The sequence below is a fragment of the Ictalurus furcatus genome, chromosome 2, assembly GCF_023375685.1.
Source record: "Ictalurus furcatus strain D&B chromosome 2, Billie_1.0, whole genome shotgun sequence".
Classification (NCBI taxonomy): domain Eukaryota; kingdom Metazoa; phylum Chordata; class Actinopteri; order Siluriformes; family Ictaluridae; genus Ictalurus; species Ictalurus furcatus.
The window spans coordinates 13,838,599-13,850,729 of NC_071256.1; the positions used below are offsets into that span (position 1 = coordinate 13,838,599).

The following is a 12,131-nucleotide window of genomic DNA, read 5'->3' on the forward strand; positions in this document are numbered from 1 at the left end:
AACCAGGCGAGAACTGCAGGGAGATATGGATCTGGCACATGGCTTGTGGCTTTTGAGTGTGTTAGTTAGGAATTCTCCAAATGCAATCTGGGAATAAATAACATGGTTTATGCCAGAAATGTTGCATCGCCACATCATGTCAATTGTTCCAAGGATAGGCACTGTATCCACCGACCAGGATGAAGCGGTTACTGAAGATGAAGGAGTGTCTTTTATCCAGTAAAATGTATTAAGAGTTAGAGTTTACAGTTGCATTGCTCAAATGCTTTATTGATACCAAAAGTAAAAAGAAAAAGAAAAAAAGCCATTGCCAAACAGAGACACGAAATAATGAAACAACCCAACAATTATTCATTCACTCACCTTCCTTCTGTAAACGCTTTATCCTGGTCAGGTTCATGGTGGATCTGGATCCACAGAGTGTGAGGAAGGAATACAATCTGGTCCATCACAGTCCATTCAATCACATCTAGGGGCAATTTAGCATAGCCAGTACACCTACCACTATTTTTGGGAGATGGGAGAAACAGGAAACCTGGAGGAAACCTACACAAACATGAGGAGAAGATGCGAAACTCCACACGGGAAGTAATCTGACCTGTGAATCGAACTGGGACCCTGGAGCTATGATGCGGCAACACGACCAGCTACTCCACTGTACTAGCAAATATAATTTGAAAGTCAGCTTTTTTTTTTAGACCTTTAATTATTATATACAGAATGTCCCAAAAGTGTCCATACATAGGGGACTATGTATGCCAGCACCATGTCGGTTGTGCCTTCGTCAGAGGATGTTCGTGGACATGGTTGGTCCGCAATATAAAGTGTTAATTTCTCCTATGTATGGAGACTTTTGGGACACCCTGTATTCTAGCTTTTTAGTCTCCTGATTGGTTTCATCTCATTTTATCTTTTTTGGATGGATGGATGGATGGATAGATAGATAGATAGATAGATATGGTTGTACCATGATCCTGACCAGGATAAGGCTGACTATTTCTGTTTATGGTATTTAAATTCATTTGAATTGGAATTATTTCTATAGCAAATACAACATATCAGAAGACAATTACACATGGCATAAAACAGTAAATAAAGTTGAATTTAGTTGAAGTATATCAGCCAACCCGTACATGTAATGTCAATTTGTAAGTTTTGTAGATTTGAGATGTAGAGGTCTCATTGGTTTTGGGTGACCTGTAAGCAGACACCTTTCATTATTACTGAGAGTGCTTTGCATTAAAGAGCAAAGATTTCAACAATTAGGGGGAAAAAACATGAACAGACACAACTATGACATAAATACAAATCACTGACAAAATGCTATAGTTTATTTTACATTTTTACACACACAGAGATGAGATTATATATATATAATGGGCCCATTAGAAAAGTCCTAGTGTGCACAATAGCCCACACACGCTTGATCTCAAGTTCTAAACACGTGGAGTCCAATTTAGCGTCTTAGTGGTGTTACAGTCCCGTCTGACATCACATCCTGTTGTGAGATGATGTATTTTCAGTTATTAACTATCATACCAGTCCAGGAAGAGCAGAGAGAAGGAGCACATGACCAGGAAAAAGAGGATCCAGACGCGGAAACCTGCGTTATTCTTAATTGCCTGAAAGATGAAGGGGAAATTTCACATTAACGTATAATACTTCAGAATATGTCATGCGTAACGCTTTTGAATGTGTAATCGAGGTTTTATGTTTATGAAAGCCTAACAAGTGTGTAAGGGTTTATAAAAAGTAGCCTGAATTGAGAGTTTAAGGATGTGTGAAATGAGAAAAGCACAATATCCATTCAAATAAAACATTAAAAGCTGTGAATTGAGAGCACAAAGCAGTATCTTTAATATATCTGTAAGTAATGAGGTATCTGTAAGTAATACGGAGTATAACTAGTGTTAAGAAAACTGCTTTGTGTCTATATGCTGCATTTGTGCGTGAGTGTTACCTCTCGAATGTCTTCATTGCCTTCTTTAACGTTTTCTGTGGCTCCAACAACCAGCTGATGGATATTATCAATTTCTGTCTCCTACATCACACACACAAAAGACACCTTAATTCTAGTACTGTACGGCTCATGCACCCAGAAATGAGCGCACATGCACAACCACCCACACACATACCTGCTGCAGAACTTTCTCACTAAAAATCTCCTGCAGCCGAGAGATCTCCACCACCTTACCTTCAATCTGCCTGTAAACACACACAAGGATTTACTGAGTCTCAATAAAATACAGTGCTGTGAAAATGTATTTATGCATTCTGATTTCTTCTGTTTTTGTGTATATCTCATCCTAAATTGTTTCAGAAATTAAAACTAAATCTAATATAAAACAAAGGCAACCTGAGTTAACACAAAATGCAGTTTTTAAATAATGTTATTTATTGAAGCAAAAAAGTTATCCAATAACAACTGGGAAAGTGTGAACATTTATTTTCCCCCATAGTTACTAATTCCCCAAATCTATGAAACTGCATTCATAATGGGGTTCAGCTGGACCAGACACAACCAGGCCTGATTACTGCAAACCCTGTTCAATCAAATCAACACTTAAAATAGAACTTTTTCAGCAGCATGAAGTTGGTTAAAAGGTCTTACCCAGTAACACACTATGCCAGGGTTCAAAGATATTCCAGAAATGATGAGGAAAAAGGTGATTGAAATACATCAGTCTGGGAAGGGTTACAAAGCTATTTCAAAGGCTCTGGGACTCCAAAGAACCACAGTGAGAACCATTATCTCCAGATGGAAAAACTCGGCACAGAAGTGCCCGACCTTCCAAACGTCCTCCAAGAGCACAGCAATGACTCATCCAGAAAGTCACAAAAGAGCAAGAGGACAACACCAAAGCACCTACATCCCTCTCTTACATCAATAAAGGTCACTGTTCATGACTCCACTATCAGAAAGACACTAGGCAAAAATGGAAGAGATGCTAGGTGAAAACCACTGCTAACCCAGAAGAACATTAAGGCTTGTTTGAATTTTGCCAAAACACACCTTGATGATCCTCAAACCTTTTGAGAGAATGTTTTGTGGACTGATGAGTTGAAAGTGGAACTGTTTGGAAGACAGGGGTCCCGTTACATCTGGCGTAAACCAAATACAGAATTCCACAAAAAGAACTTCATACCTATGGTCAATCATGGTGGAGGAAGTGTGATGGTGTGAGGATGCTTTGCTGCTTCAGGGCCTGGGCAACTTGCAATAATTGAGGGAAACAAAATAAGCTCTATAACAGAAAATCCTAAAGTAGAATATCCAATCTTCAGTCTGTAAATTGAATCTCAAGCGCAACTTGATTATGCAGTAAGACAATGATCCAAAGGATAGGAGTAAGCCCCAGTGCTAGAAGTAAGTGAAAGACTGATCTCCAGTTATCTGGTTGCAGTTATTGCTGCTAAAGGTGGCACAACCAGATTTTAAGGGGCAATTAGTTTTGCAGATTAGAGATGGGTGTTGGATAACTTTTTTTGTGTCAATAAAATAAATAAATAAATAAATAAATAACTGCATTGTGTGTTTAATAAGGTTGCCTTTGTTTTATGTTGCACTTCGTTTGAAGATCTAAAACTATTTAGAATGAGATATACACACAAAGAGAAGAAATCAGGATGGGGCAAATATCTTTTCACCGAACTGTATATACATTTTCTTTACTGATGCCTTCAATGACATTTGTTTTGGTAACAATTAAGACCTTATAGAGTTTTCCACTGTTTAGCTTAACATAGCTATCTAGTTTATTCAGAGCTAAATCAGTGACTGCTCAGCTCAGGCTAGCTATATCTATCTGAACAAAACAGCGATCAGTGTGGGTAGTTTAGCCTGGCTAAAAAGTAGACACACACTAAGGTATCCACTATGCTAAAAGTCTTACTCCTGCTAAAACAAGCATCAATCCAGATCCTACTCCTGCCATCCTGAGCCTTCCATCCAAATCCTACTCCTGACATGCTGAGTGGTCAATCCAGATCATATTCTTGCCATCCTGAGCCTTCTATCCAGATCCTACTCTTGCCATCCTTATCTGTCAATTCAGATCCTACACCAGCCATCCTGAGCCTTCTATCCAGATCCTACTCCTGCCATCCTTAGCCGTCAAATCAGATCATACTCCTGCCATCCTGAGCCTTCCTCCCAGAGTTAAACCAAATACTATATGCCTCTATTCCTGTTTTGAGGCCCACAAGCTGCTGCCCCTGTTCAGATCCTACTCCTGCTACCCAGATCTTACTCCTGCTCTCTTGCATCTTTCATGCAGATCCTACTCTTGCCATACTAGGCCTTCCATATCGACTCCTGCCATCCAGATCCTCTATGCCATCCTGAGCTTTCACGCCACATCCTACTCCTGCCATCCCGAGCCTTCAATCAGGCTCCAGCCGAGACATGAACACACAAGCATGCACACACAAGGTTTCAGAAGATCCTGCTATCCAGATGGTAACTGCTGCTGTCTTTCGTCTTTCACACAGATCCTACTCCTGCCATCCTGAGCCTTCTGTCATCAATCCAGGTCCTACATGCACTATCCTGTTCTTGCCATGCACATCTTACTGCTGCTATCAACATCCTATTCTTGCCATTCAGAGCCTTTCATCCAGATCCTATTCCTGCATGTAAGGCCTTCCTGACCAACTGCCAACTGCAACAAACCTGTCTCCTAAACCTAATTAATGTCTGTAAGGCTGCTGTAAGATCATCTGTATATTAAAATGTGTTATAATGGAATATATTATTTCTATTTTATAATTAAAAAAGTGCTTGGCACTTCCACACAGTACTATGTGTGTATGTGTATGTGTGTGTGTGTGTGTGTCTTACCTTACTTCATCCACCAGGCTATTCATCTCACTCACCAGCCTCTGATTCTCCTGCTCAAACTGAACACAGATACACACATCAATGAGCAGGGTGACACAAACTAACTGTGTGTGTGTGTGCACATGTATGTATATACCATCTGAATTTCCTCAGGCGAGAGCTCGTCCTCCACTCTGCTGTCCTCCCACAGGTCAACACCACTATCACATGTTGGCTTCTCTATAACCATGAATATGCAAACATGCATTATATATTTTAATGCTTTTATTTGGATTTATACCACAGTACTGCTGAATCCTCTGTTCTGATTGGTCAGGTTTATATTAATGCGCTTGTTCTAATATCTTACCGTTTCTTTAGTAACGGCTAATTCACAGGGATGTGCTACATACTCTAAGGCTAATAATAAACAGCAGTGTTATTTAACAAAGAAAAACATATAATCTTTGATCTGGTAGAGCTCTCTAGAAGGAGAAGTTTATTTTATTTTTATGGAAGGAGTCTCCAGTGTCAGCACTTTGTAACAGTCAGTACGTTGCTTTAACATAAAAAATATATATATAAAAATAAATAAAAAGATGCACGTTTGTAAATGGATGTGTGCACCTTACCACTGCTTTCCTCCGATACAGTTCTCTCTGTATCTTCACTCTGAGATTTTTCCACTTTAATTTTCTGTTCTGGTTCCAGCCGAGACCTGAGCACACAAACATGCACACACAAGGTTTCAGAATGGTCTCCCCGCCACGCAGTATATACAATAAAGCTGTCATGAGTGTGATGTGTGACTCACAGTCTCTTCTTATCCACCACTCTCTTCACACGGATCGCTCTTTGCTCCGAGTACAGCTTACACACACCTGCAGAAACAAACAAACCCACATGCTCATACAAAGGAGGAAGCTGGGTAAAATTAATAAAGTTATACAAAAACATCTTTTAAATAAACTAAGTCTATTACCATATATTAGAATAGTAATAATATTGGCCAGACTATAAATTATTCTGTAGTATATAGATAAAATTAGTCAGTGTGGAGGGTGCTGGCCATTTTGAAGGAAACTTAAATTTCTTAAAACAGGATACTAAATGCTGTGATTAATGAATCATGGGTAATATACCTGATGAAGAGAAAAAACATGATTTAGAAAGATGCTGTGCATGTTTTTGCTGCCACTTCTCACTTTGTTAATCTCTTTTTTTTCTTGTATTCATGTTTGCTCTTGCATCTGTTTTCTGTTTAATTGTTTTCGTGTATGATAATTTTTTAAAATTATTCCTAGTGTTAGTATTGAAATTGAAAACCGTATAAATAATAGGCTTTTCTTACAGCCTATTAAACAGAAACCATGTCACTGGTACACAGACCAAAGCTTGTGAGCCACAAATGAGGGCCCAAGGATAATAAGTACAAGACGTAGTACCCACAGGTTAAAAGGTTCAAAGAGATATAGCTGTTTAAGTACAAAGCACATAAACTCCCCAAGGCGGAAAAGAAATTGTTAACCCCTAGCCGTTCCATAATGAAACGCATTATATTAGGGATCTACTGGAGGCTGGGGTGAAAGGGAAGGAAAGGTTTGAAAAAGGAGAAACACAGAGATAAGATCAACAGGGAGTCGTAAAACCCACTAATTGAAAGAACAGGCAGCCTTGCTGAAGCAAGGTATCTTGAGAACAGCCTGCCGAATATCAGATTCCATTGTCTGATGGTGCTTTGGGATCACAGTGGCCCAGTACATAGTACTGTTTCTCTGGAAATACCTCTTGGGTATAAGTAGGACTAGCAGCTGGGCCAAGTCTCTACAGTAGAAAGGCTGGCTCATGAAGGAAGAGTAGCAAGGTCTGATACTGACACTTGGGGGTAGTACTGATAGTACCCCCAATTACCCAACGAGAATACTTGGAAATCGGCAAGTCTACTAATATGAAAGGTACCTTATGACCCCCAACAATTCTGCCCACCAGAGAATGCCTCAAGACTCAACATGCCATAAACCTTGACAAATATGGGTTGGCATTGAGGGGAATCCCCACATGACAAAACTGGGAGAAGCACACCAAGATACGCAGAGACGTTTACAACTACAGCCCCCACTACTATGAAAAGGTGCAAAGGGGATATGAGAGATGGAGAATACTCCCCTGTGTTAGCCTCAGACTCCCACAACTGAGTCACCTTGGAGGAGATCCAGATACACTGGGAAAAAGGAGGGTTAAGGTTAGGGAAATTTCGTACCTATCTTAATTAATAACCACTTGAGGCATCCTAGATGAACAAAGGGAGAACAAATCAGTCTGGGTGGAAGCTGGGCTGAATAACATGGGGCAAGCATTCACGAGCATCCTCTCTGGAGCTTGGGAAGGCATGAAGATATCAGCACAGAGTTTATCCCTCAATACATTTTATAATAAACAAATCCTGTCCAGTGTATAGGCTGATATTGGGTCAGACAGGCTTGAATTAACATTGGCAGTTATGGGCAGGCATGTGAGTGGGTTCGAAGAGGATTTCGTGCCAGAAACAGAGGAGCACATTCTGGCGGAATGACACAAATATAGTATCAAAATAGCGGGTGTTGGAACGTGTTAAAAGCATACAATTACTCTGCCCTGAAACAGTTCAGTGAAGAGCTCCAAGCGGACGTTGGGGGAGCCAAAATAATATTGCATGCAGTAGGTGGCAGTAATGCTCCTAAAGAATAAGCTGCCATTAAAACGAAGATCTGCTCTGCGTTTCTACCTTTAAGGTAGACTTCTATCAGGTCCAGCACAGCCCCACGGTGCTCCTTCATCTGAGCAGAGATCACCGTCTTCTCTGCTATAAACACACACACACACACACACACACACACACAGGACCACTTTCAATATAAAATAGACATTTATGATTTGAAATGACATGACAAATTGATGCACTGATGTGTATGTTTGTGTGTGTGTGTGTGTGTGTATTTACCTTCAGTTCTCAGCTGTTTGATGGCATCTGAACATGTTCTCATGAAGATCTGAGCATCCTGATCAATCTGGTCTCTCTCACAGTCTGTCATGCGAGTCACATCTGAGGAGAGTAAACTACACACACACACACACACACTCTCTCTCTTTAATCAAGTCTAAATATAAACTGTTTCTAAACTGACTAACTGGGGCTAAAATTTCAGACTATGTTTATCCACACTCCTATTTAACTCTTCTCACTTCAGCGGCTGTGCCGAGCCATTTGGTGGTGTTTTTTTTTTTTTTTTTTATGTATGTGTTTTTAATGGAAAAAAATGTATTCATTTTAAATTCTTTCTGCCATTCCTCTCTGATGAAAGTTCATTTAGGGGAGGAGGGTGGGTGTGTTATGAGGAGATTTTCAAGGACTTTAGTCTGAAAAACTCAGTCAGACTCAAAGTGCTTGTGTGTTAAATAAGTTAATAGGGTACCTAAGTGCTAGGGATCATAACTGCTTGAATAATACAATTAGGGAGGGGCGAGAGGGTTTGGGGAGACGGGACTGGCATTTGATCGCCTGAGCTGTGTTTTAGACAGCTCTGATGGTGACTTGTGCTGTGTATTTTCCAGAAGATGGGCTCTTGGGGAATAACAAATCAGTTACAGGAAGTTCACACCTGCACCTCAAATTTCAGGCTCACCTGCCGGCGTTCACATAGTCCTTTCTGTGCTGCAGCAGGAAATCCTTTAGCTTGGTGATGTTGGAGATCTGAAGACAGAAACAGAAGGATTAAGTGTTACACGCCAACAAGCTAGTGTGTTAACTCCAAGACTGGTTTGGTGTTTACACTCGATTTTTATTTTGTGCTGATATGGGGGAACAAAAGAAGAAGAAAAAAAAAAAACACGCTTACGCAACGCACACACTGTAAACATAACACTCTAGCTCAAATCAGCTAACTAACTACCCTAGTATACTAGATCAAACTTATTATAGCTCTAAAGATGAAAATCTGCCTGCAGTCACAGTTAAAGTGTGACGTCACATCGCATACCGCTGAATGTCCCAGTATAGTCGGTTGTTATTTGTACTTAGATTGCAGCATCAGAGCAATGGCACTGACATAGTTTTCAATTCAATCTGTCCGATTAAGTGTCCACCATCAAGGAAAAGAAAACAAATAAAGTCAAATTAAAGCTTGACAGTGTTTTATAAAAAGAAGAAATTGTGATATAAATCATAGAACAGATCACACAACTGATTGTCTGCCCTTGCCCAGTGTGCAGGGAGGGCTCATTCGGTTTCCACTGTCACACACACACACACACACACACACACACACACACCGAGCTATGTTCAGCAAGACCCAGTTTGACAGCTGACAGCAGGATTATTTACAGAGCTCAGCGTGTCAGTGTTTAACAGCTGTAATCACACCGTTTACTGAATTACTGCACTACCTCAACGACTCCAATTACACACTAACACTGAGACTGTGTGTGTGTGTGTCTCACCCTATGTCAGCGTTCTTAAGGCTTTAAGATACATGCTTACAACATCACATTCCGGGCAAAAAATGAAAAGGATCGAGACCTCTAACTAACTATTTATACCGTTTACACATACACAACACTGCAATTATATTGAACACAATGCAATTGTGACAAAAAAATAATAAAAATGCCAAGGTCATCACTTACTTAATTATCGCAACATCCAATACTGTGATAGAGTTTAACAAATAATATAGTATGCAGCTCTATTGAAGTTCCTCACTGTATACAGTCACAATAATTGTTTAGCACAATGCTGTTGAATTCTCGATTCTGATTGGTCTGATTGCTGAAAGGCAAAAATCACAGGTACACTAGATATAAAACATCTACACACCCCTGTTTAATAATTTCAGGTTTTTGTGGTGTAAAAACCAATAATAATAATAATAATCATGCACTTTATTTATTTAAGGCGCCTTTCAAATCACTCAAGGTCACCATACATCAAGAACAAGAAGTAGCAATAATGACAATGTCAAAGTAGTAAATAACAATAAACAACAATGTCAATAAACCATAAAAGAGAAAAGCGACAATTACAAACATGACAACTGTAAGAATAACAAAAAACAGAAAGTGTTAGATTTGCGTGCAGACAGTAATCATGAAGCGTACGCTATTCTGAATGAGTGAGTTTTGAGTCTGATTTTAAATTGGGATAACGAGTCTGAAATACGGATGTTAACTGGGAGAGAATTCCAAAGACGAGGAGCAAAACGACTAAAAGCCCAGCGGCCCATGGTGGTTAGACGAGCAAAGGGTGTATGGAGGAGACCCAATGAAGCTGTTGAAGGGATAGGGTAATATGTTGTGTAGATGGAATAATGTTATATAACACTCAAGACAACTGAAAAGAGAAACAAATTTGAGAGGGAAAATAAAAGAAAGGAAAAAAAAAACTTACAGTTATGTGGTTATAACTGTGCATACCCCTTAACTAACACTTTTGCTTGTAATTGCAGCACTCTGTCTTTTTGGGAAGGAGTCTTACCGACCTAGCACAAATCTTGATTTTGGTCATTTTATTCCATTCCTCCTTGCAAGCAAGGAATGCTCCAGATCTATCAAACTGTGAGCGGATCTCCTGTGCACAGTCCTCTGCAAGTCATTCAACAGGATTTCAATAGGAGTTAGATCTAGGCTCTGACTGGGCCGTTCCAAATCACCGATCATCTTCTGAAGCCATTCCTTTGTTGATTTGGATGAGTGCTTTGGGGTTCTTATCGCTATGGAAGGTGAACTTAAACTTCATTTTTCTTCAGCTGTCTAGCAGATGCCTGCAGTTTTTGTGCTAAAACAGACTGGTATGTGGAGTAATCAATGATTCCCTCTGTTTTGACTCGCGCTCTAGTCCCAGCTGAAGAAAAGCAGCCCCGTACTACGACGCTGCCACCACCGTGCATCACCGTAGGTATGGTGATCTCTGGGTGATTGTGAAGTTGTCTTGTCTAATCTTGTTTTTGCACCAACATTTAACTAATTTAATTTAACACACTGAATTATGTTTTTTTTTTTTAAAAAAAAGTTCACATAGGTCTCATCGGACCATACCATATTTTGCCACATGGTTTGGAGTGATTTAGGTGAACTTGGATGGATTTGTTTGGCTTTTTTTGTGAGAAAGGGCTTTTTTTCTAGCCAGCACACCCCATACATTTACATTTATTAATTAAGTAAACGCGACTTACAAATTAGGAAATACAAGCAAAGCGATACATCAAACGGAGAACAATACAAGTAGCGCTACCATACAAGATTTATAATAGAGTTCACTGAGTAGGCACTACTAAGCGTCGGTCGTTAATCAATCGCAGATTGCGCGAGGGAATGTAAGCCTCAAGGAGAGTGTTGAGGTAGGAGGGTGCTGTTCCAGACAAGGTCTTGTAGGTGAGCATCAAGGCCTTGAATTTGATACGGGAGGCTACAGGAAGCCAGTGGAGGGAGATGAAGAGGGGTGTGACATGGGTTTTCTTGGGCTGGTTGAAGACGAGACATGCTGCTGCATTCTGAATCATCTGAAGGGGTTTGATGGAACTGGCTGGGCGGCCTGAGAGTAATTAGTTGCAGTAGTCCAGTTTTGAGATAACAGGAGCCTGGACTTGTAGCTGTGAAGCCTGATCAGTGAGATAGAGTCTAATTTTCTTGATGTTGTACAGAATGAACCTACAGGACCGTACAGTTGTTGAAATTCATAAGAATATGAAACACGGTCACATGCAGGGAGGGAGCCACACTTGCCAGATATTGCTGCATTTAATGTTCCTGTAGATCTTCATCTTGTCCTTGAATGTTGTTGGCTGCTATATCACATTAAAAATGGGAAAAGATCTGACATGACTGATCTTGTTTTGTTTGTTTCTACGTCACTAAAACCTCCGATTTTAACAGAGGTGTGTAGACCTTTTATATACATCCATCCATCCATCTTCTACCGCTTACTCCTTTTCAGGGTCAGGGAGAACCTGGAGCCTATCCCAGGCAGCATCGGGCACAAGGCGGGGTACACCCTGGACAGGGTGCCAGTCCATCGCAGGGCCCTTTTATATACACTGTATGTAAAATGTTTATTTTTTTTTTTTGCACCTGGAGAACTCTAACTGAGAATATAACCAGGGGAAAGGGAGAGACAATGGAAGGTAGGTAGGAGGGACAAGAAGGAACAGGGGAACAAGGGTGCGAGGCAGTGACGGGGAGAAACTATGAGGGAGCAAGCTAAGAAAGGCAGCACACAGGAAAAGAGCAAGGGAATGAGGGAATAAGGAAGCAAAGAGAAAAGGCAGTGAGAGAGCGAACA

At 40.3% G+C, this 12,131-nt stretch overlaps 1 protein-coding gene across 1 annotated transcript in view; it reads right to left on the reverse strand.

The window, feature by feature from the left end:
* Nucleotides 1-1,309: 1,309 nt before the first annotated feature.
* stx18 (syntaxin 18) overlaps nucleotides 1,310-12,131 on the reverse strand; it is a 15,226-nt gene continuing 4,404 nt past the window's right edge. Inside the window, exons 2-11 of the mRNA XM_053649481.1 lie at nucleotides 8,482-8,549; nucleotides 7,800-7,915; nucleotides 7,584-7,661; nucleotides 5,634-5,700; nucleotides 5,452-5,537; nucleotides 4,977-5,059; nucleotides 4,841-4,899; nucleotides 2,136-2,205; nucleotides 1,961-2,041; nucleotides 1,310-1,622 (exon numbers count right to left, since the gene is read on the reverse strand). Coding sequence (XP_053505456.1) covers nucleotides 1,527-1,622; nucleotides 1,961-2,041; nucleotides 2,136-2,205; nucleotides 4,841-4,899; nucleotides 4,977-5,059; nucleotides 5,452-5,537; nucleotides 5,634-5,700; nucleotides 7,584-7,661; nucleotides 7,800-7,915; nucleotides 8,482-8,549 — 804 coding nt within the window. The 3' untranslated portion in view covers nucleotides 1,310-1,526. The remainder of the gene's footprint in view (nucleotides 1,623-1,960; nucleotides 2,042-2,135; nucleotides 2,206-4,840; nucleotides 4,900-4,976; nucleotides 5,060-5,451; nucleotides 5,538-5,633; nucleotides 5,701-7,583; nucleotides 7,662-7,799; nucleotides 7,916-8,481; nucleotides 8,550-12,131) is intronic.